Source organism: Myripristis murdjan, chromosome 12 (genome assembly GCF_902150065.1).
Source record: "Myripristis murdjan chromosome 12, fMyrMur1.1, whole genome shotgun sequence".
NCBI classification, from domain to species: domain Eukaryota; kingdom Metazoa; phylum Chordata; class Actinopteri; order Holocentriformes; family Holocentridae; genus Myripristis; species Myripristis murdjan.
Window position 1 is genome coordinate 32,355,878 of NC_043991.1, and position 27,556 is coordinate 32,383,433.

The following is a 27,556-nucleotide window of genomic DNA, read 5'->3' on the forward strand; positions in this document are numbered from 1 at the left end:
TTAAGGTTTCTGTAATTTTCATGTTTTCTGTGCTCTTTTTGTGAATCTATATTGTAACCCAGGTGCAAACGGTAGCCTGTTGCCTGGTTTCAGGAAGTAGCTTTGCGGCTGCCGAGCTGCGGTAGTGACAGTTTGCTGCCGGTGGGTTTGGGGTTATTAACAGTTTCTTTGTTGATATATCGCTTTATACTCACCGTGACGAGCCCTAACTTTTAGGAGACGCTTACCGCTGTGCTCCGTCGTGAGTGTGCCTGAAGTCGTCAGTTAAAACGGAACTGAAAAGCGAACTGGTGAATGTTTGTTATGATTGTAGCCTCTAGCCTAGCCATCTCCATATATTTCAAAGGGACTGTTAGCTTAGCGGCTAGCGCTACTTATTGAGTGTGTATATTGATTTAAAAGTCTGGTGTTGGATGCTTATATTGATGTGAAATGAACCGTAATGAATGTCAAATCAGAGATTATTGTATTGCATTCTATTATATTGACAAATGAAATGATATTATGATGCCTGTTGCGTTTAATGACAGATCTCTTGTAATGCACTTTGTAACTGCACTAATTGAGAGTGCCCCTTAGTGTCACATACCACCTATCTCTCTCATTCTTCCCAAAATGAAATGATAAGTAGTGTCTCATAGAGCACATTGTGAAGGAATTGAAACAGACCAGGATGTACTGTGAGTATGTTAATGTGAAAAATTAAAGCTGCAAGCAGCGTTGGATGGGCCCTCGCACCCGTGCCCCACGTCCCCCGAAGTGCAGACAATTCGTCCATTTGTGCCAGTTTTAAGGGTATTTTTCGGCGCTTTTATTTTGAAAGAGTCTTGGGCTTTTATTTTGAAAGGCCAAGGACGTCCGAGTGTGTGACTGACTTGAACACTGGCAGCTGTGTCATGGTCAGACCAAAATGCAGGCAGACAGAGAAATCCTCATTCAATCTAATGGAGAAATCCAGAAAACCCACCCCTGTTTGAGGTGTCACTGCTCGGTCACCGTTTGAGTTACAGACTTTATTCAAAGTTTAAATGAGTCACAAGACCTTGATCTATAAATGACGTATTTACATGATTTTGCTATCTTTTACCGTTTTTGAGTTATGGCAGTTTTAGTTTGAGTGTTTTCTGCTCCCTCTGAGGTCTTACAATGGGTGTGTATTGTGCATTCCTGAGGCAGCTAGAGTGAGTCATATGTCAGATGTCATATGTCATATGTCAGGCAGAGTGCAGAGCAGAGCACACCAGAGTCAAAAATGTTTGAAAACTCTTCACAGCTCCCACGAACTTGGTCCAATCCACATCAAAATAACATATTTTTGTAGGAATTTTCGTCCTCTTTCCATCTGCATAGGTTTCAAAGCCGTCAGACTTTTACTTGAGACTCCAGGAGCAGGGTATCCGCGGGGTTGTAAAAGGTAGTAAATAAAAGAAGCCCAAATTAAGGCCCTTAAAAGGTAGTAAAAGGCAACTAAACACAATTTTAATTGGTAGTATTTTTTTTCATTATCCCTTCAATATATTATGACTTTTCCATTGATGCTGATATTTTTCTTTACAGTTCATTTTTTTAAAGAAATATTAAAACGAAAAATATGTGCAAGCAGGACACCAGGACCTGTGTTGGCGTTGATAGCCAATCAGTGATACTGACTGCATTTGCCACCCCGTAGCGTGTACGCGATTCCGTAGCGTGTACGCGATTGGCTCAGCTGCCGCATGTTGCGCTCATGCAGGGTCTCAAAACGTTAGTGTGAGCAAGCCACTTGCCGAAATGGGAAAATGTAAGTTTTCACAGCGCTGAGCAGTGCTGTAAACTAGCAGTCGCCACTCGCCAAATGTGCCTAAAATATTCCCTTGGCCAGTTAATTTTGGAGGTCTACCAGCCATGGGGCGGGTAAATATTTGCACCAAGTCATGCAATAAATTATGCAAGAGGTGGCTTTAAATTCATACGGTAGCTAATGTTAGCACTTCACCGGTGATGTTTGTGTGTGGCACTTCAGTAGCTCCCCGTAGCCCGTCGGCTAGCGCTAGTGATCTGTTTGTGACGTCGCGTCACATGTTGTGAGGTTAGCCCAGGTTTAGCCTAGCCAGCTCAGAAGGACGACACGCAACACACTGGAACATACTGTCAAATCTCCTGATGGTCCAACTCTGTTCCCCAGACATCAATGAGTTTGATCCGAGCAAAGCTGTGATGCTGTGGCATCAGGACTCTGTCAGAGGCAGGCGACCTAACTTCATGGATAGACCTGTGTTGAAAAGATCGATCCTCCGATTTTGAATCAATCTTCATTTAAATTCCCATGGATCGATCTGTATGCCCAAAGATCGATCTTTTAATATATATGTGTGTGTGTGTGTGTGTGTGTGTGTGTGTGTGTGTGTGTATGTATATGTGTGTGTATATGTACAGTACAGGCCAAACGTTTGGACACACCTTCTCATTCAATGCGTTTTCTTTATTTTCATGACTATTTACATTGTAGATTCTAACTGAAGGAATCAAAACTATGAATGAACACATGTGGAGTTATGTCCTTAACAAAAAAAGGTGAAATAACTGAAAACATGTTATATATTCTAGTTTCTTCAAAATAGCCACCCTTTGCTCTGATTACTGCTTTGCACACTCTTGGCATTCTCTCAATGAGCTTCAAGAGGTAGTCACCTGAAATGGTTTTCCAACAGTCTTGAAGGAGTTCCCAGAGGTGTTTAGCACTTGTTGGCCCCTTTGCCTTCACTCTGCGGTCCAGCTCACCCCAAACCATATATGTATATATATATATATATATATGTGTGTGTGTGTGTGTGTGTGTGTGTGTATATATATAAGTTTGGCAAACTGAACTGTAAACATCACTATACACTGCATGTCCTTTCAAGTGCTACACTTGCTAAATCCACTCACTCCACACTAACACATTATGATGGCTCAACATCAAGTGGCTGCTCTTTCTCAAGCCTGAGCCGCACACATCATATGGCTATTTTAGCCCTCCAGGACCCTGTTTTAGGGAGTTGTTGCTGTTTATTTGAAAGGCTTCCTTACTCCTCCCCTCAACATTGTTTTCAAGGGTGTCAGAATAAGTTTAACATCATCAGGGCTCCTTTGTTCCCTCCGGTGGCCGGCCTTGGGAAAACACCAAACCACAAAACTCTGCCAAAGGCTGTGATTTTTGGTTAAAGCTGCGGCATATATGCTGCAGATCTAACCTAAAATAACAGCATTTGACAAAATGTCAACTGTGTCGATATGCACTAGCTATAATTCTGGAAAACCAACCTGGACAAGTGTGAAGTCTCTGGGCCCAAAGGCCTAAATGGCCCATGGAAGAACAGGGGCCCATGGGTCTCTGGGCCCTCTGCGCCTTCCGGTGGTTTGCCTTGCTCCTCGCTGCTAGCTCCTCTGTGCTCCTGTGCGCCCTCCGGTGGCTTGCTTTGGGAAAACACTAAACCACAATACTCTGCCAAAGGCTGTTAGTAAGAGCTTTTTCAACACACACACACACACACACACACACACACATTAAAAAAGTCACTGGCCATAATTCCAGAAAACAAAGATGGCCAGCCATGATGCTTTGCACACTGCTAGAGGGAGGCTTCCTGCACAGCAAAATTTCAAGTCAATCCTATGAGCAGAAAAGAATTTATGACACCATGCAGTTTGTTTAATCTTTCAATCTCATTCAATAAATAAATAAATAAATAAATAAGCAAGCAGTGGGGTCATTCAGAGGTGATTTTAACCCCTCTAGCGTCTAGCTCAATTTTATACATGGTCTTTTGCTGTCACCCTGTGGTCTTTTCATGCTACTACAACCTTCAAACAGTCTTGAAAAGTGACACCACATACTTTGGCTTTTCATTGACTTTTCACTGTGCAGGAAATTGAGAAAAAAGGCTTTAATTTGACTCAAAACTGAAAATCAAGAGAAAAGTGAATGCAAAAAGACTTTCCGTTTTTACACCATCCTCACCCTTACTGTCTGCTACCTGATTGAAAATAAGAAAAAACTTTGTCTCATTAGTCCAAATTTGAACACAAGATCTTGAATCATAGAAACTGGCAGCTAACACACCAATGATGGAAATAGGAGAGAGAGGGGGAATGAGGCTTGAATCAGGTGGAGGTGTACGTATTTAGAAATCTATGGGCTCTAGTTTCCTGGCGCAGCGCAGGGTGGCACAGTGAGGCGAACTCCGCGCAGAGCTAGTTTCGACCGGCGAAACGGCAGAGGCGGACAGTTTCCAAGTTTCGCAGGCGGAGGTTCGCCGAGATGGGAGTGGCGGCGCAGCGGGGGGAGGTGCTGACAGATTCGGCTTGGCGCAGTGACAGTTTCGTGCCAAAAGGCTTCGCTGAGGTGCGCCAAAAGCTCGCCATCTGAAACCACGTCTACTTTCAGCGCAAGGCGGAGCGGAGCTGGCGCAGTGGAAGTTTGGCTGCCTGGCGCACATCACCAAAACCTCACAATCAGCACAAACGGTGCCAATCTCCTTTGATCTGACATCAGCTGTGACGGCCCTTACCAAAAAGAAGTAAACTTCTAGTTTACCTTTCCAAGTATACTTAAGTGGAGTTTGAGTATACTTTATCAAGTATACTTTCATTACCAAGTATACTTGTATTTATGTACTAGTAGTGTACTTACATATGTACTAGTTAGTATACTTATACTACAAGTACCCTGATTTGGCCCACTTTTGAGTATGCTCAAGTAAACTTCAAGATTACTTTACTTATATATAAGTATACTTAAATTATACTATTACCTGTACTTGAATGGTACTATTCCTTTACATAAACCATTTATATACTCAAAGAACTTGAAGTACACTACTGAAGACTTCCTTAAGTATTAATGAAGTATATATAAGTATACTTAAATTATACTATTTCATGTACTTGAGTTGTACTTGAGTTGTACTTAAAGTAAACCATTCATATACTCATTAGTGTACTTGAAGTACACTACTGAAGACTTCCTTAGGTATTAATGAAGTATATATAAGTATACTTAAATTATACTATTTCATGTACTTGAGTTGTACTTAAAGTAAACCATTCGTATACTCATTAGTGTACTTGAAGTACACTACTGAAGACTTCCTTAAGTATTAATGAAGTATATATAAGTATACTTAAATTATACTATTTCATGTACTTGAGTTGTACTTGAGTTGTACTTAAAGTAAACCATTCATATACTCATTAGTGTACTTGAAGTACACTACTGAAGACTTCCTTAAGTATTAATGAAGTATATATAAGTATACTTAAATTATACTATTTCATGTACTTGAGTTGTACTTAAAGTAAACCATTCGTATACTCATTAGTGTACTTGAAGTACACTACTGAAGACTTCCTTAAGTATTAATGAAGTATATATAAGTATACTTAAATTATACTATTTCATGTACTTGAGTTGTACTTAAAGTAAACCATTCATATACTCATTAGTGTACTTGAAGTACACTACTGAAGACTTCCTTAAGTATTAATGAAGTATATATAAGTATACTTAAATTATACTATTTCATGTACTTGAGTTGTAATTGAGTTGTACTTGAAGTACACTATTGCTTTACTTACATTGCACTTTTATAAACTTAAGTACACTACTTTTACCTGCAATGTACTTGAAATATACTTTACTTATACTTGATGCATACTACAACCATACTTGAATTAAACTGTTGTCATACTTGAAGCATACCATTTATATACTCAAAATATATTATGCCCGCTTACTTACAATGCACTTGAATTGCGCTATTCTTATACTAGCAATAAATACTGCTACAGTAATTATAGTACACTACTCCTTTACTTACAATTTACTTGAATGCAGAGTACTCATATACAGCAAATTAACATCTTAATACTAGTCCACAAGTCTGATTGTTTACCTTTTAAGATATTCAAATGCAGACATTGAACCTTCATACACAATTACCATTTAATTAATCTGTGTCAAAAATACAATAAATTTAGAACAACTTGAATTTTGAACAACTTTGACCTTGAACACTATAAAACAGAAAAATAGGGAGACCCGGGCACTCAGTTAAGAACGAGGAGGTTTTTATTTTTATACCTACATGGTCTTCATCAGGACAGAGGGGGGTAAGACATCCCCGGGCATCAGATCAGGGGGCATAAAACTTAAAATAAATATCAAAAAATCAAAATAAAGTGCCCAGCCAGTGCAACATTTTTCGAAATGGCTCTATCTTTAGTTTTTCTTAGAGTTGTAGCTGATGTTGTTTATCTTCTTCCGGATTACCCTTCTGACCTCCTGGACGCTGGTGTTTGGGTATTTGGACCTAACATGCCCTATTAAACACACACACACACACACACACACACACACACACACAAATTTGAGCCAGATTAACCAAAAATCCTTTCAAGAGAGCAATTAACTAATTGATGTGAAGCAAGCTGGGCTATAAATCACAACTGAAGAGCTCACCAATTATGACCTCAAGCTTCTTTTCATCCAGTGGTCGCTTTGACGCCACATCTTTGTGGGCGCCAGACTGCTTCCCGGTCAAGCTCGACTCTGAAAGAGTTTCTTTTCCAAAAACGAGGATGGCAAGGTCCCTGATGTAGGTGGCAGGAGTGCTTGTCCTAAGGGCACTTAACTTGCACTTGGGAACTCGAACCCCGGAGCCCGGAACAAGATCGACCTGCAAAACAATGTAAAAAATGTATAAAATTTAGATACTCTACACACGTGCAGTATGTACATGTACTGTATGTCAAGTGGTGACGGAAAGGTTAGAGGTGGCGGAGGATTAGAGGTGGGGAAGGAGTGTGAAGTAACAGGTCTCCAATTTGTGCTTCTAGATTAGTACTGTACTTCTAAAAACATTAAAGGATAGGTGCGTACAGTTATGTGTGTTGAGCTGCAGTGTCTGTAATTATTAATTACACTGACAATTTTAAAGTTTAAAGTAAAATATTACAAACGTATTAGGTTGGCGTCGGCAGAATTATTTGTCACAAATTGCATGAACTTTTGTTTCACAAATAATGAAAATGCATAATTCTAGCTTTACATGTGCACTCTTTGTAGAATGTACTATGCTGATAGATATGCAATAGGTATCTCCTTACAGAACAGAGTCCATATTCTTGCAAACACAGTCGTCACAGACCTCTAAGAGTCAGCATCAGTGTCAGTGCAGTCATGACCTTAGACGCCGGTAGGGAAGGGCAACTATTAATCGCTCCACTTATACTGTCATAGGACCATCCCTTAATGACTTGATAAGCAGACCTGTTTAATGCAAGGATTCCCTACCAAGGGGAATCCTATACACACAACACTAAAGGCAATCCTTTCGGTCAGTGGAGGCAGCTGCACTTTCAGAGCCCCTTTTTAGGAACGGACATTCAGTCTGTAAGAAGGAAGAGCTCTGTCTACAAAAGGTATAACAATTACCCATCTTCTGCATGGTGCATTCTAAAAGAGTGCACATGTAAAGCTAATTTTTTTTTTTTTTTAATATTATTTGTGAAACATAAAAGTTCATGCAATTTGAATAATTTGGCCAAACTCCAGCCTCATACGTTTTTAATATTTACCAATTTATTTTAATTGTAAACAGCTACACTCTTTGTACAAACAGTGCAACATTCAAAACCACTTTTCAAATTCATATTGCTCCCATGAAGACAATTTAAAATTGTTACCCTAATGAGGGGAATACTGTACATGTGATACTTACTGTCATCTCAGACTCTAGTCCTTCAGATGGTGGTCTTGGGGGAGTGTCCTGCAGTGCTGGTATGTCAGATGTTGTGGGCCTTGAGGCGGGCCGCATAGGAGTGCTGGAGAAATCAGAACACTTCATCAGTAACCCATTTCTCCAAATCAATTTGGGAGGATGGTGCAAACCGCGACATTGTGAGTCATCTCATTAGGAAATCTTAGCTTGGGGGTCCCTCTTCATAATCTTGGACAGTGCCCGGTTAGCATTTTTGGGGTTTATAGAGGACAGACAGCATGGGGTCGTTTTGATCCCTTAGGTGGTCTCTCTACCGGACACCCTTTAGGATTTTGAAGAAGGACCCCAAAGCTACAAGAAACAGCAGGAAAAAAAAACTCTGACTAAACAAGGTTCACCCCCTCGGCTGCCAGACTACCAGCCCAACCAGCCTGTTATTGTTTCTTAAATTTTTTTGTGGTTTGATAGTAACTTTTCCTGCCATCATTTCTCCCATCAATACAATCAGTAGAAGCATGCTGCCTCACAATCCATACCTTGGGTGATTTGTTGTGGAAGCAGTTCCGTGCAAAACCTTCTTTAGCTGCCGCGCAACCCCGGAGAGCTCTGTTCAGACAGTGAAAATTGTAAATTATAAGACAAGGGTGCAAAACCAATCACTGTATGTATATTGATAGATTCTAGACTAGGCCTACTCTAGAATCTATGAATATACAGGAGGGTAAAGTGATGAGGCTTCAGTTTCACCTGTACCAGAGAGTATCATAATGGGAGATGGTCCAGTACAATAGAGAGCAATGTAACGCTAAAAGATGGCAGATATCCCAACCTCTTTCACAAACAGCTGGGGTGCTTTCAACTTCAGCAACACAGTGAACATTAAATTTACAAACTATTTTCTATAGAGCACAACAAACGTTTGCGGCTAACCTGAACACACCCTTGTGGTTCACTGGCTATGGAAAAGCACGACTGCCATTAAACGGCTCAGACGGCGACATAGAAAATCCTTGCCAGAGCTCGAACATTTTACACTGGTGGCACAGTTGCCACCAACCTTTTCAGTCAGTGGCAGTGGCACAAAATAAAATCCATGTAAAAAAGAAAACCATAATAAGATGCATGACCTTCTATGTGCTTTTAGCCTGATACCTTTAGTTTGAAAACTGCTCACAATGCTTCCTTTACACATACAAATGGTCGCTTTTGATTGGATTATCCAATATGAAAAAATACAGAAGTATCAGATCGGGAGTCGGCAGATCGGTAGATACTCAAAATCTGACATGGGACACCCCTAGCTGATTGGGCTGACTTGCATAAAATTACTCTGCCTATACCAAGCCAGTCTACCATGCTGGGAAAGCTGGAAAATGTATAATCGAAATATTACGGGTCACTGCATCCAGTAATTCCCCTCTCCTCTTTAAGTTGTCTTATTTCGAGCATCGCTGTGCCCCAGGTCCGGAAGGTAGGGTGAGAGTCCAGGTCAGGCTCCAGGTCATCATCTGACATGGAGATGTCTTCCACGGGGAGGTCTTGCATCTCAGAATCCTCTTCCCTAATGGACTACACCATAACAACAATAACTAGAAAAAGGTCTGCAGATATTGAGCAAAACGTGTGGACCAATCAGAATTGAGGGTGGTTGTGGTTTCTGCTATGATGCATATTTGTTCCCCTGGAGGCAATGTACTATGCGTGCAAAAATATCATGACGGTAGGTCAAAAAGAGCCTGAAACATGTTTATTTAAAGTTCTCAATTGGGTGCTATAGTACCACCTGTGGCAGGGTTTCCTCTAGGATTTTTTGAAACTGTGTTTCAAAAAATGCATGGGGTGTTTAAACACCTTCAGCTGCTATAGAAAGACATTTGGATTGGATTATTTTGAAAGTGCCTTATCAATCACATAATCCAATATTATAAACCGGGTAGATGAAGATAGTAGATGAAGGTAGATGAAGATGATAGACCAAAGGGTCACTGTTTCAAATCTAAAAATGGTGACCCAACGCAATGGGTTGGAGATGCTTGCAGCCAGCCAGCCTTTTTTGAGCAGAGGACGACACGACTTGACCAAGCAGCACGCAGCAGCATTGCTCCGGGTCCGGGATGTAACTGAAAACGGTTAGATAGTGAAACTACAACTGTCAAAGTGAGCTAAAAAAAAAAAAAAAAAAAATCTACCAAACAAACAAACATTTTGTATGTCTATGCTGTGGATGCACAGCCCCCTAGGCTAGATTACTAGGTTTGATGGTTAAAGTGTTTATTATGTGAGCTAAACAAGCTACAAAGATTTCAGCTACCTCTGGCTCAATGGTTCAAGTTTTCATGATTTTAAAGTGGAAAAAATAATTAGTCCATGAACGTTACTGAAAACTTTTTTTTTTTTTTTTTTTTTAATTTGCAATGTACAATTGTTTGCCAAAAGAAAGTTTGGTATGAGGATCGTTAATGTGAAATGAGGGTGGCACGGTGGTGTAGTGGTTAGCACTGTGGCCTCACAGTGAGAAGGTCCTGGGTTCGATTCCCACCCAAGATCCTTTGTGTGTGGAGTTTGCATGTTCTCCCCTTGTCTGCGTGGGTTTCCGCCGGGCACTCCGGTTTCCTCCCACCGTCCAAAGACATGCAGGTTAGGTGAATTGGAGAAGCTAAGTTGGTCCTAGGTATGACTGTGTGTGTGAATGTGAAAAAAGTCATTTTAACCTAAATAATACCGATAACCCAGAATTTGGGTTGTATTTTTCAACCCACTCTTTGGTAAGTTTAACCCATCAATATAGTCATTTCTACCCATTTTTTGGGTAGAAAACATAACCCAACATGCTCGGTCAGACCAATAACCCAACTGTGCTGTGTTATAACAACCCAGTGCTGGGTCGGTCCCTTTTTGACCCAGCACTGGGTTACCAAAATAACCCAAATTGAGTTGTTTTTAACCCAGCAGTTTTTACAGTGTATATCACCTTTTTTTCCGCTGGTCTGTCCTCCTGGTCAGCCAACTTGTTGGGGGGGGGGGTTATTTTTCTTTTACGGGTTGCCCATATATCTGCGCCGCTTTGGCACCAGTCTTCCCTCTTTTTACAAAGGTCACTGTAGTCATCTGGATGGAAGAAAAGAGTTATTAAATCCAAATGCAGCATGCAGATCCGACTAACCAGTCATCAAGCGGACTCTTTCAATGATGTGGCCCAGTCTGAACAGAGCCAGATCCGATTTGGACACTTGCTAAAAACAGTGTGGACAGTCAGCCCTAAAAATCGGATTTGAGAAGGACTCTGATTTGAATCAGATTCGCCTGCAGTCTGAACACAGCCCAAGAGACTCAGGAGGCATTCACTCTCAGTGTGGGCAGAGAGGGCAGTGGAGCTGATGGAGACGCTGGACGTGGAAAGTAACACCATAGAACTAAGACTTGCTTCAAAAAAGAAGAAGGACCCAATAGACGGATTTCTTGTGTAACGTTACAAACAATTGGACCTGCACGTGCGGCCAGGGGGCAAAAGGCTGCTTCGAAGTGAACTGAATGTGGCGCCACCTTGTTTGTAAGTTCTCCCTGACTCAATTGCAATAAATGTCATTTCATTGAATAATCTCTTTGCATCACAAATTTAAAAAAAAAAAAAAAAAATACTGAAATGTCCATGAATTTCACTCAAATTATTAATTGAACCGTTTTAGAAGGCCTCAAAGTCAGAGTGTCCACAACCGTTCCCGACGGGCACAAGGGGGACGCGGGGCACAGGTGCGAGGGCCCGTCCAACGCTGCTTGCAGCTTTAATTCGACGTTGCCCCACTCTTGAGAAGAGCAGGGAGAACACAATGTATTAAAAAAAAAACAAAAAAAACAACAACAAAAAAAAAACACTTAGCTAGCTAAGTGTTAGCTTAGCTAGCTAAGCGTTTTAGCTAGCTAAAGCTTTTTCGTCACCCTAGTACGATAAGTTAAGTCAGATAATATTCGATATTCAGTTACTTACCACTGAACAGCAAGACCTTGGCAAGAAAATATTCTTCCTACTTCTTCTTCTTCTTTTTCCCCTTGCTGGTCCACTTAACATTTATCCACCCTTCATCATCCGTCAGATCAGGGCATTCTTTTATAGTTTCTGATGTGTCAACTTTACTCATATCTAGTGATGGGCAAATGATACCGAGGCTTCGGAGCTTGTGTCACTCCTCCTGAAGCGAAGTGATTCGAGCAGCTGTGTCGGAGCTTATATCAAACACTAGTGGCACGTGACCGATGACGTTTGAAGCTTCGAACGTCATCGCTGCATCACTTCGCGCTTTCGTTGCTTCAAAATGTTTCGAAGCTTTTCATTGGCTCATAGTCTTTCAGTACGTTTCAGTGACTCATAGTGTTTCAATGCATTCTGAGCCAATGACAGCTTGACAGGTTTGACAGATTTGAATGGTTTGGCGCCATGCCAGCTATATAAGATGGATCATTATTCTTCAAAATGGGGTTGTGAGGAGATAGAAATTTGGAGAGTGTTTGGAGAGAATTTGATGTATTTTGGCAGTTTTCATGGCGAGTAGTAAACGACGTTCAAAAGTTTGGGATCATTTTGATCTCATACCACCAAATAAGGTATATTGCAGTTTATGGCCTACATTTTATGTTTCCATTATTGAATTGTATTTTTCATTTTTAAATGGGTCTCAAAATTACAATTACTTGTAGGTGCGGTGTTTGCTCTGCACACAAGAGTTGTCTTATAGCAACAACACCTCATCTATGCTGAGACACTTGCGTGCCAGGCATGATGACAGTCATGCCCAGCAAACCAGTGACCCTGTCAACACTAGAAATCCTGACAGTAAGCTAATATACTGTTTGTGTGTGTCTGTTTACTGTAGATGTTGTGTATCATGTTCATATAGCAACCTTTCTCCCACACAGTGTCCAGAAAACAGAAGCTGGATGAGGCCTTGGTGGACATGATAGTTAAAGATAGTCAGCCTTTTTCTATCGTTGAGGATGAAGGGTTCAGAAATTTAATTCAAATCCTGGACCCATCCTACTCCATTCCAAGCCGCAAAACTGTAAAGGCAATGGTGGAAGCAAGGTACACCGTAACCAAAGAGAAGGCCTTGGCAGAAATTAAGCAGGCTTCAGCTGTGAGTTTGACTGCTGACATGTGGACATCAGTCAACATGGATGCATACCTTGGTGTCACTTGCCATTATGTGTCAGACAGCCTAGATCTGGCTACTGTGCTTTTAGGTGTGCAGTATTTTCCTCTGACCCACACAGCAGCTAATATTGCAGATGCTATTGCAAATTTGATGACTGAGTGGGGAATCACTGAAAAGGTCTGTGGGATGGTTACTGATGGGGCTCACAATATTGTGGCAAGTGTTAGTCAGTTGAATGTTAGACATATTTATTGCTTTGCCCACATGCTGAATCTGATTGTTAAAAAATCACTCTGTCAGACTTCTGAGCTGGAAAACATGCGCAGTAGGGCCCGCAAAATAGTGGGACACTTCAAGTCCAGTTCAAAAGCGAAAGAAAAGTTGTGCTCTATTCAGGTAAATATGGGCATGCCACAAAAAAAGCTTGTCCAAGAGGTGGAAACAAGATGGAACAGCACTTATGCCATGCTTCATAGGCTTTATGAGCAGAGAGAACCATTAGGGGCAGCCCTAGCATCCCTTAGCACTGACATAGTGCCTTTCACTGCTGATGACTATGCAGCAATTAACCAGTGCCTGACAGTTTTAAGGCCATTCTACCAGGCAACTGTTGAGCTGTCTGAGGAAAGGAGAGTGTCAGGGTCAAAGGCGATTCCTATTGCCAAAATGCTGAGACATGTAATTTCTGCTGAATGTGCCCAAATGGCTCCTTGTGTTGGTGCCACTCTTGCCAACCACCTGAGAAATAATCTGAGTGAAAAATTCAGTGGCTTGGAAAAGGTGAACTCCCTGTGTGTGGCCACCATCTTGGATCCACGGTTCAAACAGGCTGGCTTTACAAATCCAAGCAATGCTCAGGCTGCTGTTGAAAGGCTGACACGAGAGTGTGCCAGTGTTATTGATGGGTCAGCAGAAGATGTGCCAGTGGAGACTGCAACAACATCTGCCAGTGCTGGTGAAGACCAGTACAACTTGTGGGCTTTACTGGACAACTATGTAGAGTCTCAGCAACGCACCAGCAGTGCATCTGCCAGCGCTACAGTGGAGATCCAGAGATATGCATGTTGATTACTGCTGAAACATCAGTTGTTTTATTCAGTCATTCAATGTCTTAGTCATTCTTGTCTTCTTGTGTCATAGGTATTTGAAAGAACAAATTCTGGCAAGAGCAGAAGATCCCCTGAAATACTGGGTGGCACGCAGGACCTTATATCCTACGCTGTGGAAACTTGCGTGCAAATATCTGTGCATCCCAGCATCATCTGTTCCCTGCGAAAGGATTTTTTCCAAAGCTGGGGAGCTGGTGAGCCAGAAGAGGAGCAGACTGAAGCCTGCCACAGTGGAAAAACTCTTATTTCTAAATAAAAATCTGTGAAGACAAATAACTTGTGTGCTTCTGTGAATAATCATTCCAAATCGACCATACAAGTCCCCAAATGACAAACCATTATTTTCAAAGGTATTCCTTAAAAACACTGGAATAAAACAGTTAAAAAAAACAACAATGTTTCTGAGTTCAAACACCATGATCATTTGCAAAGTAGGAAGGATCTCTGATCCTGTTATGTACAGTTTTTAAATAAAGCTTAAAGCTTTAAATAAATCCTTAACCAACATTTAACCCTTCATATCATTTAGATTTATTCTTTGGGTTAATCTGGAATGTGTTTTAGAATAAGGGTGAGAGTGTCTGCATATTTTTTTTTCCTTTTAATAAAGATGTTAGTTGCACTTATGTATAATGACGATGTAATCATTATTTGGTATGAATGAACAAAACACTTGAATGACCACGCAGTTTTTTTCTGAACTTTAATTGCTGACACGGGATTGAAACAGTGTCAGTGCTTCAGTCGTGCTCTTGAGAGGTTGCTATGGCTTCAGTTGTCCACCAGATGTCACCGTCACTGAAGCCTTGAAGCTTTGAATCTTTTTCGGCACAATTGTTAGGAAAGCCTCAGTGCTTCATGAGGCTTCACCTGCCCACCACTACTCATATCCTCATCCTTGATGGATTTTACTGGTCCGACCTCCACAGTCTTGTCGACTTTGAAATAAAACAGCGCATACTCCATGACTGCTCACGTTTGAACTAGCTAACGTTAGTTGGCGCGTTTGCTAGAAGATAACCGTCTTCGTAGCAAAGGACTCTGGGATGCGTGGGGACGCGGCACGCCCTGCGCGCATGCGCAGTGCACAAGACCAGGCACGCAGATCTCGCCTAGCCGTAGATGTATCAGCCTAGCCTACTAGAGCAGTTTATTATGGCTCAAAAACGTGGAGGTTATCAGAAGTATTTGGAGAGCGAATCAGACGAGATTCCAAGGAGAACCAAGTACAGATGGAAAAGACAGGTAAGTTACGTAGATAATACTCAGGTGACATGACCGATAGATCAGAGTGTGTGTTTCCTCTCTCTCTCTCTCTCTCTCTCTCTCTCTCTCTCTCTCTCTCTCTCTCTCACACACACACACACACACACACCGTCCGAAAGCGCCGGCCCGGTCTTATGCCAAAGTGTGGTATCCTATAAAATCGGTGTCAACGATCAAACATTATTTTCATTACAAAACCCAGTCGTTTTTGTCTGTTATTACTAGCCAGCTAGTGCCAGCGACCTGTGCCACATTTTGTGAGCTAAGTTTATTTTCCGGAGAAAACCAACATTGAAAAGGACGTACTGTGGTTCTCAACCTGTGGGTCTGGACTCCCAGGGTGGTCGCCACAGAATTATGGGTGGGTCCCCAGATGACAGTGAACTGATAACCCTGCTAAAAAAAAAACAGCATAGACCAGCATGGATTCTTTGCTGGTCTATGCTGGTTAATGCTGGTTAGTGCTGGTCTGATGCTGGTGTAGCTGGTGGACCAGCATGGAAATGCTGGTGGATGCTGGTGGACCAGCATGGGATGTTGTTGGACCAGCATGGGATGTTGTTGGACCAGCATGGCATGTTGTTGGACCAGCATCCCATGCTGGTGACCAGCATCCCCCAGCAAACATGCCCCAGTGGGGCCCACGCAGGCTTTTTGTGGGCACTGTGGGCTAGGGCCAGCCCAGACCAAACCTACACCGGCCCAGTGCTGGCTTGCCCAGGCAAGGCCCAGAGCTCTGAGCTCACCACGGGCTCTCCGTAAGCAGCCCATAATAGTGGATTGCCCACAGAAAGCCCATGTTGGCCCAGTGTGGGCCAGCCCATTTGGGTCCAGAGCAAGTTTTGTACCTTTGGGCCCATGATGGTTTTGTGCAGGCAGCCCTTTTTTAAATGTAATTTGAAATTCAGAGAGAGACTGCATTTATAGCCTCTGCACAGAATGCATAAAAAATCCATTATTTGAATTGGATTGTGTCTACACATGATCACTTAAAAACTCATCAACAAATATTATTTTTTGTTTTTAACAAGAAAAGCCTATAATTTTTAATAGATAATATAATAGATAATAGATGTTTTAAAAGGTTTAGCAGGGTTCAAAATTAACAGTTTACCATTTTTTTGGTCAATAGACCTCATTTACATAAAATTATACCTCATTTTTTAGTAAAAAAAAAAAAAAAAAAAGCAGAAATTCTGAATTATTTTGACAATAGTTAAACTCAGGCATATAAATGGATGGATTATCGCAGACTGGTATATGTGAAAATGAAATGAAATCATTTCAAGTGTTTGGACCACCACCCAGCACCACCCAGTGATGGGCAGATCAAATTGACCAGGGAATATCACAGGAGGGGAGAAACTGAAAAAAAAATATATATAAATAAATTATATATATATATATATATATATATATATATATATATATATATATTTCCATAATTCAATGCAAGTAGTGATCATCAATTTTATTTGAAGTGAGTGTAACAGAGAACCATCTGCCATTTTCAGGCAGTTATATGGAAGAAAATATAATTTTAAATATAAAAGAAAAGTGAACACGGGTCAGTTTGACTCAAAGACCACAGAATAGTTAACTATTAACATTTAACATAATCAATTTAGCCAAAGCTTCCAAACACATAGTGTCGTCGATCATTGGACTTACAGTGGCAGATGAAGACGGACTCCTGGCTAACGAGCTAAACACCGGTGATGCGCATCGCTTTTTTCCCCTTTTTTCACCGGAGAGCAAGTCCAGGCGCTGTTTACAACCAGTGAGTGGCAGCGGGAACGGCCAATCACACATTAGCAAGAAACGGCAGAGCCAATCGAAGAGCTTGTGGGCGGTCTCAAGGGAAACAGGCTTCAGCTTGAGCGGCCGTTTTCCGCTGGGTCCCAGTGCTTGACCGGTCTCCATTTAATATAGCGTAACATTGTTTTTGGACAGTAAAAACTGCAGGGGACCAAAACTGCCTTTTGAAAAAGTGGAGGGGACATGTCCTCCCTGCCCCCTCCCCAAATTACGTCCGTGCTTGGAACTATTTTCTGCTGAAGAGGTGCCATATATCACTACGCACTTGAGCCTCTTCACATGCCCCACCGGAACAGAGCGCGACCGTTACTTCTTCTGGCTGAAGGTGGTGTTTTTCCGAGGTGAGTTTTAATTGTAATGTTTCATCTTAAAGTTTAATGTTACAGCAAATATTGTCATAGTGTGTGTTCACCTGGGATTGTATTTGAGTATGGTTTTAGTTAATTCAGACCATTAGCCATTTTTTCGAACGTTGACGAATGTTAGCTATCTTTGTCAGCTAGCAAACCTTGACGTTGACGGTTGGCTTAGCTTAAACTTCACTCAGCGAAAAATAAATATAAGGTTGGGCTAGTGGTCCCTATCATCCTGTTTCTCATATTCCTCATGTCCGATTACCACAGTGGCCTGCGAGAGTATTTAATTTTCTGACAACAGTCGGGGCTCCAAACTGAGACCAGATCGTGGCATTTTGCCGTTTTTGAGACAGCGCCAATATTTTCACAGCTTCTCTCGCAAAGCACGCGCGTCGTTGTGCGTGGAATTTGCCGACGTTTTTCTTTTACTATAATTTTAATAATCCATGTTGAGGGGGAGAGAGTTCACCTGTCTGAGTGTGTGCGTGAGGAAGGCTGAGGGTCCGGGAATAATTTGTCAGCTGCGTGGGTCACACCACCTACACTCCTCGGTGTGGGTCTGCCTTTTTCAGCTAACGTCACAGTCTCTCCGTATGTACTATGTTTTTGCGGATAGGAGACAGAGGGGGCATTTGTTAAACATGGCCTTACACCCTCTACTTACTCAAGTCCACTTTGTTTGCGCCGGTTTGCGCATCCTCACGGCACTTCACGGTTTACTCATGCTAGTCGTGGAGGGTCCACAGTGTAAAACGGAGTTCAGTACGTGTAAGAGTGAGGAGGCAAGCACAGTGGAGAAACTCAGCGAGAGAAATGTATTGTGTACCAAGTAGGCTACTGTACGTTAAAGGCTACTGTACGTTAAAATAGACTATTAGAAGTCAAGGCTTAACGTACACAGCTTTTTTTCTGGCTAAAAATGAAGTGATACTTGGAGGCCGGTGTCTGATGCGTGTAAGTGACTTGTAATGGGCAGCATGGTGGTCAGTATTAGCAGAGATAATATTACCAAGCAGCTGTTTTTTTTTTTTCCAGAACTACCAGTCAGTTTTTAAATGACTGCATTAATCAGAAATAGTTTTCTTTTCATCAGTAGCTACTTCCCATGTGAACTGTTATGGATTTGGATTATTTTTATGGACTTAAGTCAGAGAGAGTAGATGAGTCTGTTTGCTAGGGGGAAAAAAAACACTTGTCAGGCTGACCATTGAGCGCTGATAAAAGTGATAAAAGAAAAAATTTCCTGAAGCATTTAGCCTCAATAAAGTGTGATGAACAAAAGACACTTTTATAAAATTATGGGTTATTAAACCGTGACTTTAAAATCAGGACATCAGTGAAAACAGACAATACTAATAATCAAAAATATGAACGTTTCTTTTCAGTAAAACTTATTTGTGTGCCTCTGCCTGACACAGTGCACAGTTTAAATACTGCATGCAGGTTTTTATTCAGTGCAGATGTTTGTTGATCAGGTAACAGTACAGAGAGAGAAACTCAGATGGCTGTGAGCCTAATATTACAGCACTGATGTGCTCAGACACAAACAGCTATTGAACTGACTGACAGCTGATCCAGATGTGATCAGGTCCGAACGACACCTCCCTAAAACTCCTTCCTTTCATAACCGCTAGTTCCTGGACATTTTTAGACATAAAAAAAATGTCGGCAAATTTACAAGTTGCACACGTGCAAGTGGTTGCCAAATATGCTTGCGCTGTCTCAAGGGTCGCTGCAAAAAGCGACCATTTGGTCGCAGTCTGGAGCCCTGTACAACAAATGACAACAAATGACACACCCAAATATGCTCATAATGTCAAATGTTATCTTCAAACAAACAATGTGAATTCTAGAATAAACAGATACTGTAACGTGCTTTTATTGTCTTTCACAAGGAAAATTACCCACGTCTTGGCCTTCTTTCTCTACTCTCCTTCTCTCTCACTCCATCCCTCTGTTTCTCTCCCTCTTTGTTCCCACCCTACACTCTCTTCCAGAACAGAGACAGAAAACCAAGAAGTACAGACAGAAGAGGAGTTGATCTTGACTTCCTGGTTTGTGACACAGAGTAGAGAGATTAAGGTATATCTCTCTCTCACTCAAGCACACACACACAAAGAAGGAATACATCCACTCTGTCAGCATATTTAACATGATATTCACTGCTACGCTGTCTAAGTGATTGAACATGGTGCGCAACTCTGGAAATAGAAAATTAATATGTGGAGGACAGTGTTGATATTGTGGCGGCCCGCCAAAAATAAATGACTGTTTGGTAACACTGGTATTAGAAAAAGCATATAGATACTGCTCACTACACACATTATTTTATATAGGCCCCTTTACTTTTATGTTTCAGAGGCTGTAAGAAAATGCTCCCTCCAGCCAAGTCCTCAGGATTCTGAAGTTGAGGATGAGATTAAGGTGTGGCTACGGAATTCAAGAGACAGCGGGTGGACGAATGGAGCGCTAGCAAGAGACTTTGGGGGAAGAGTGAGCTTTGCCAATCAATACATCACCTCAATTGAAGTATGGACATGTTAGCAGCACACAAGAATATATTTTCAGCATCAGAGGTCAGAGTTTTTGCAGTTTTTGCTTTTTCTTTGTTTGAAGTATGGGCTGAAAAATGTGTCACTAGTAACTGAATTTGAATCATTCATATTTGAATTTTGACTGCAGTTCCTCTCATGTTCCGTTGACCATGTTTAGTAGGAAGAGCTAGGGGGTCACGAACAATAGATATCAATAGATCACCAGGTGATTTCACTGATTACCTCACCTTGTATCAGAAAGGAGGAACCAATCAGTGAAATCACCTGGTGGAGGTTTCGGTTGGAATGAAAACCTGCAGCCTCTTGGCCCTCCATGGCACCAGTTTGACAACCCTGTCTTAAATGAATAAGGCTGCAATGTGCAGAGTAGAGCATTTTTCATTCAGTGTAATGAGTCACCAGCATGGGATGCTGGACCAGCATAACCAGCATGGAATGCTGGTGACCAGCATAACCAGCATGGGATGCTGGTCACCAGCACCAAAACACAACATATGCTGGTTTTGCTGGTATAACCAGCATACCCCATGCTGGTTTTGCTGGTGACCAGCCTTGCTGGTCTATGCTGGTTTTTCTAGCAGGGAAATTAGGGACTTGTAAGACCCTCAAAGAAAAATACTGCTTCAAAAGTGATTAAGCAATCAACAAACTGCTAAAAACATTGGCCAAATTGTAGTAGTAGTAGTAATAATAACAATAATAATAATAATAATGATTTTAATAATATTATAATGATGGCAAAAATTGAAAATAGCTGATCTGCAGGCTCACAATGCCATGCAACACGAGGCGTTGTGAGCCTGTAGATCTGCTATTTTCACAATATTTATCTGTGGAAAATAGTAAAACAAATTGGGGGGATCCCAAGTTCAAATATGATTTTGGGGGTTCACGGCCTGAAATGGTTGAGAATATGTCACTGTAGTAGACAAACAAACCGGGGATTCTTACTAATGTTACCTCAACACATCTCACATCAGTATCGGTAACCTATAACATACAAACACCTAGCCAATCCAGACACACAAATGAATACACAATCAGCTGTATGTCATCTACTCATCAAATGGTGTGATTGCTGATGTAAATACAAGAATTTGTGCATTTCTCTAAGTACTGCAAAGAACACCATTTTATCAATTCATTTCATACTATGTGACTAAAATGGCTAGGACTTTGGCTGAAAAGGACATATTGGTCTCCATTGAATATGCAGGGGTGCAAATTTGTCACCTTTTGGTGAAAATAAACGTTTTAAATCCAAATTAATTTGATCCGTGTGTAAGGGCTCTTTGTCACCTTTTTCACAGGTGATGGGTTTGCATTTTTGCACCCATGGCCCTAATATATTTTATTCCAGAACTTTCTATTCGAAAGTAGTACCAGTTGGCAAGTGTCTTGTCAATAAATGAAAATGATAAATTTCCCAGCTAACTGAATTAAGTAAGGTAGCTTCAAGCTAGTATAGCAAGGTAGGATTCTGTATTTGCCATTCATATGCCCTTGTAATTAAGTGACCTTCTTTAACTCATTTTCTTTTCACTGGTAAACCTGTAGAAAAGAGAGAGGAGGACTTGGCGCATTCCCAAGAAAACCTGGGCAAGGGTTCCAGGGTTGCAATGCCTGGATCTTCAAAGGTATGTTGTCAATCTGTTACAATTCAGACACCTTCACAGTGTATCTTGTTAGTGCTTACATACTTCAGTCGTGCACCTCCGACTTGGAGGTGACCAGCTCCTCCAAAGAACATTTGATCTAAGGAATGAGTTTTAACCAGCTGTATGGTTAGACTAATTAGACTACGGCATAACTGTAGTCCAGCTCCAGTACTTCAAGGAGGAAGCTCACTTTGGTTACTATTGGATGAAGTGATTTATTTCAGGGTTTTGTACCACATCTGATTAATCACTTCATCCAATAGTATTTCACAGGAAACCAATGTGTACGCCTCGTCCAGGAAGTAGTGAACGGGACTGCAGTTATGCGCTTAGCCTATGTTCCTACAGCTGCCCAGCTGGTTGAACAGAGCTCATTAGTATCCAAATCACATCAGCTCTATGTCTTCTATGTCATATAGGGTTATATCTGGCTCTATTTCTTACACCTGCCTTATAATATTTTTGTTAAGAAAACATAACTGTGAGCTATGCAATGTGGGGGATTAAAGCTAACCCACTGTGCAATGATTTTGGTAAATAGAATACAGTTTCCAAAAGGGTAGGTTAACTTTGTGTTCTCCACGTTGTTCCAAGTTAAAAATAGATACCATGACAAAAACATATTGTCAGGTCAGCAAGTGGTGCCGTGAGCAGAGTAGCCGCCCCATGTAGAGGCTGCAGTCCTCACTGCAGGTCGCCCCGGTTCGAATCCCGCGTCGGACAGCCCTTTCCTGCATGTCATTCCCTCTCTCTCTGCCTCCCCCTTTCTTGTCCACTGTCTACTATCAAATAAAGGCAAAAAGCCAAAAAAAATACTTAAAAAAAACATATTGTCAACTACTACGCAAAAAGATAATCCTGCATAGACTAGAACAGCTGGTGTTGAAATGGAATATAAAATGTGATATTTTTGTATGTTTATCTGCAGGCAAGGAAAATGCATCTGATCCTGAAGAGGGCATGAGCGGTGAAAACACAGGACCTAGTAGAGACTTGATGCAAGGAGATTCTGATGAAGACAGCATGCCTGGGCCTTCAATGGTATGTACTTAGATTTTGCTTCAGTAGTATAATAGTATTGTCAGCCACGTTCAAATTTCACTCATGATACTTGTATTACCTGTAATCATACACTTTTATTATCTGTTTGGATAATAAAAAGGACCCCAACTCCGTTCATACTTACTCGTTTTCATGCACTCTCAGTCATCGTAGGTACATAAATAAGGCACCTTTTCTATCATAAGTGAATCAATACTAGGTAGTATCTATTTGAATCTGTACTTTCGGTACCATCCCTTCTATTAGGTGCCCATCCCTATTTATTACATGCATGATTTATCAGATTCTTTTGGACGGGCAGGTTCGACTCGGTTTATAACAATATCTCATGTAAAGTAAGCCGGTAACATAGAAAGATAACCTTATTGAGACTAACTCGAGAGCTTAGAAATGAAATGGAACAAAACTACCGGTAAATCATATTGTTTTCTGTTTTAACCCTCAGAGTGAGGAAGAGGCATCTCGTTTTGAGGAGAGCCAGGCTGATGAGGAGAATCTTGAGGGCACGGGCGGTGAAAACGAAGGAGCCAGTAGAGACTTGACGCAGGGAGATTCAGATGAAGAAAGCATGACTGGGCCTTCAGTGGTATGTACTTATATTTGGCTTCAATAGCCTTGGTAGTGTGTAATAGTGTTAGTGTGTTAGTGTGTTAGTGTTAGTGTCATCATTGTTGCTTGTGAGACTGTCTTACTGTCTGTGAGACTGTCTGTGAGACCTAATATCTGTTGGAGAAAATTTCCTAGCCTGGCACAGCTACTCATGTTCTTGTGTTAGATTACGGGTTTTCCCAGACTTATGTCTGGATAAACGCTCAAATCAATGTAATGTACTAATTACTACGTAATGTAATAAAATGCATTTTTATCCGAAATGTGTCTGACAGCAGGAACGAAACCGCTAGGCGTGCAGTTTTCAGTTTCCCTCCCTATGCATAGAGAAATCAGACAGTGACAGACACAGTTCAGATGAAAATGCCTTTTAACAAAGCAGAATATAACACAATTTCTGAACAAACATATATGGTATGGAGACATAGGAAAGCCATTAGAAGGCCACAGGATTAAAAATGTGGATTTCACAATCTTAATCACATCAGTTGGCTTACATTTCAACGCAGTCATTCAGTAGTAGAGCCAAAATGTTCTATTATGTAATCTTAAAAAGGTTGAAGTCCATCTGATGGTCACATCCCAAAGGACGCAAAATTTGTTCTCCGCATTTGACCCATCCCCTGAGGGAGTGGTGGGCAGCAGCGGTGCCGCGCCCGGGAATCATTTGGTGATCTAACCCCCCAATTCCAACCCCAAATACCGAGTGCCAAGCAGGGAGGCAATGGGTAGCATTTTTAGAGTCTTTGGTATGACCCGGCCAGGGATTAAACCCCCAACCTCCCAGTCTCAGGGCGGACACTCTACCACTAGGCCACTGAGTTAGCATAGCCTTACTTGAATAAAATAGCTGAGTGGAGAGGTATCTCATGTGAATAAACATCTCTTGGCTATACAGCCTTTTTCAGAAATAGAGTTATTAAATAAAGAATAAAACTAAATCTTTTTTTTTCTTTGTCAACATGCAGAATGAGGACGATCCATCAGATCCTGGAGAGAACCTGTCTGATGATGGTGTGATTGCTGGAAGTCAAGGAGCCGAGGAAGATTTGATTCAAGTTGAAGCTGATGCGGACAGCATGCCTGTGTCTTCAGAAGACAAACCAACAGATGATCTGTTGTTTCCTGGGGCAAGTTTTACAAAAAAAGAGACTGTATTGATGCTGATGTCTTATGTGTTACGGCATAATTTAACCAGCGAAGCAGTAAGTCACTTATTGGAAATGTTTAACATAATGTTTCCAGGTCTTATCCTGGCATCACATTACCTCTTCAACAAAGAATTTGGTAGTTACTCTGATTTTGATGTTCACTTCTATTGTGAAAACTGTCTGACATACTTTGGCATTAGAGCAGACTGCCCTTCTCAGTGTAACTCATGCAACACAGTTTTTGACGCTGAAGCAAATTTAAAGAAGGGCATTTACTTAATTGTTTTGCCACTTTATGGACAGATAAAGCAACTGTTAGAAGTACATGATGTAACTCTTAATGAGAAAACTACAACCACTGGGGTTTTTTCTGACACAGAGTCTGGTCAAGAATATCAAAAACTATGTGACACTGGAGTTCTCAGAAAGGATGATTTGTCTCTTATTTGGAACTGTGATGGTGCACCAGTCTTCAAGAGTTCCAAATGTAGCATTTGGCCCATCCAGTGTCAGATAATAGAGCTAAAACCAGAAGTGAGGAAAAAACATGTTTTGGTGTCAGCGTTGTGGTTTGGGCCAGGTAAACCATCTGTATTTACATTACTAACACCCTTTGTTAAAGAGGCCTCACTGTTGGAGAAGAAAGGTGTTGAATGGCAAGATGTTCAGGGAAACAATCGCATCTCAAAAGTGTTTGTTCTAATCTCGAGCTGTGACTCGGTTGCTCGTCCGATGCTACGTAACACAAGGCAGTTCAATGGTCGCTATGGTTGTGACTTTTGTTACCATGAAGGCGGTAAAAACTATCCGTACCAGAACCTAAACTTAGAAATGAAAAAGATCATTACAGGCATGCAATGGTTGGTACAGAGAAAACCCCAGTGTATGGAGTCAAAGGGCCATCTCCTTTAATGAAGCTTGAGCATTTTCAGTTGATAAATGGTTTTGTCCCAGAGTACCAACACAATGTGTGCTTGGGAGTCACTCGTCAGATAGCTTCATTGTGGTTTGATACTGAAAACCACGAGAGGCCCTGGTATACCGGCAGACAAATAGAGGAAGTGAATTGACGACTGAAACAAATAAAACCTCCTGTTGAGGTAACAAGGACCCCAAGATCGCTTAATGAGAGGAAATTTTGGAAAGCTTCGGAGTGGCGAGCGTTTCTCCTCTTTTATGCTCTGCCTGCTTTAAAAGGCATACTCCCTGCCCGGTTTTGGAACCATTTTTTCTTACTCGTTTTTAGCATGTATACAGTACTACAAGATCAGGTCAAGTCTAGCTGTACATTCATGTCTGAACTGTCTCTAAAGAAATTTGTGATACAATTCCAGAGACTCTATGGCGAACACAACATGTCATTCAACATACATTTGCTAACACATGTCCACCAGAGTGTAAGACATTGGGGTCCATTATGGGCTACGTCGACATTTGTATTTGAATCTAATATGGGCACTCTGCTAAAGTATTTTCACGGAACCCAATATGTCCCCTCCCAAATTGCTTCTAAGTTCCTCTTGTGGAGAGAGTTGCCAAAAAGGTTCAAACAGATAAGATGTCCAAAGTTTCAGTCCTTTGTCGAAAAAATGCACTTTAATGAACGAAGAACTGAAAAATGCGAGGTACTGAATGAAAGTGTTACAGGGTTTGGGCACCCCCCTGTGAGAGCAAATGTGACAAATAGGCATGCTATACAAAACTTGTGTCGATCTTTGGGTAACCACTTTACTGTTGGTGACTGCTTTTGGTCATATAGACGTTTTTTGATTGATGGAGTGCTGTACCACAGTGAAAGGTATGAAAGGCAAAAAAAAAGATCTAACAATGCAGCACGCTTGAATGATGGCACATTTTGCCTGCTTGGCGACCTTGTGGTTTTTAAAAGCAGCTGTGAACATCAAAGCCCTGCAACTTGTGAGTGTGAGAAAAATTGTTGTATTTTAGTTGAGATGCTGAAAACAAACAGAAGGCCAGTGTGTAAAGACCCGCAAGTTGGGGTAGTGAGTAGTTTCATCCATGTTGTTGAGAAGACTGGTAATATTTGTGCAATCTGGCCAAATATGGTTCAGAAGAAATGTGTTTTGGTTGAAGTTGATCATTTGTATGTAATCCCATTGCCGAATGTGCATGAACGTGACTAGACTGCCCTGCAACTTGTGAATATGAGATGCTGAAAACAAACAGAAGGCCAGCATGAATCATTCATAGATACTGAATACTAACAATGGATTATTATATATTATACAGTACAGGCCAAAAGTTTGGACACACCTTCTCATTCAATGCGTTTTCTTTATTTTCAGGACTATTTACATTGTAGATTCTAACTGAAGGAATCAAAACTATGAATGAACACATGTGGAGTTATGTACGTAACAAAAAAAGTGATTACTGCTTTGCACACTCTTGGCATTCTCTCGATGAGCTTCAAGAGGCAGTCACCTGAAATGGTTTTCCAACAGTCTTGAAGGAGTTCCCAGAGGTGTTTAGCACTTGTTGGTCCCTTTGCCTTCACTCTGCGGTCCAGCTCACCCCAGACCATCTCGACTGGGTTCAGGTCCGGTGACTGTGGAGGCCAGGTCATCTGCCGCAGCACTCCATCACTCTCCTTCTTGGTCAGATAGCCCTTACAGAGCCTGGAGGTGTGTTTGGGGTCATTGTCCTGTTGAAAAATAAATGATCGTCCAACTAAACGCAAACCGGATGGGATGGCATGTCGCTGCAGGATGCTGTGGTAGCCATGCTGGTTCAGTGTGCCTTCAATTTTGAATAAATCCCCAACAGTGTCACCAGCAAAACACCCCCACACCATCACACCTCCTCCTCCATGCTTCACAGTGGGAACCAGGCATGTGGAATCCATCCGTTCACCTTTTCTGCGTCTCACAGACACGGTGGTTGGAACAAAGATCTCAAATTTGGACAGACCAAAGCACAGATTTCCACTGGTCTAATGTCCATTCCTTGTGTTTCTTGGCCCAAACAAATCTCTTCTGCTTGTTGCCTCTCCTTAGCAGTGGTTTCCTAGCAGCTATTTGACCATGAAGGCCTGATTCGCACAGTCTCCTCTTAATAGTTGT

At 41.5% G+C, this 27,556-nt stretch overlaps 1 protein-coding gene and 1 long non-coding RNA gene across 2 annotated transcripts; one reads left to right on the forward strand and one right to left on the reverse strand.

Annotated features, from left to right (window-relative positions):
• Window positions 1-6,623: 6,623 nt before the first annotated feature.
• LOC115369171 (uncharacterized) lies at window positions 6,624-8,352 on the reverse strand. The gene is made up of 3 exons (XR_003929134.1): window positions 8,279-8,352; window positions 7,743-7,845; window positions 6,624-6,698 (listed from the first exon to the last, which is right to left on the reverse strand). It is a non-coding gene; the product is annotated as an uncharacterized LOC115369171 (long non-coding RNA).
• Window positions 8,353-21,563: 13,211 nt separating this feature from the next.
• Window positions 21,564-26,760, forward strand: LOC115368516 (uncharacterized). The gene is made up of 4 exons (XM_030064637.1): window positions 21,564-21,630; window positions 22,580-22,692; window positions 23,159-23,299; window positions 24,291-26,760. The coding sequence occupies exons 2-4, from the start codon at window positions 22,612-22,614 to the stop codon at window positions 25,383-25,385; spliced, it is 1,317 nt and encodes a 438-aa protein (XP_029920497.1). The 5' UTR covers window positions 21,564-21,630; window positions 22,580-22,611; the 3' UTR covers window positions 25,386-26,760.
• Window positions 26,761-27,556: the final 796 nt, after the last annotated feature.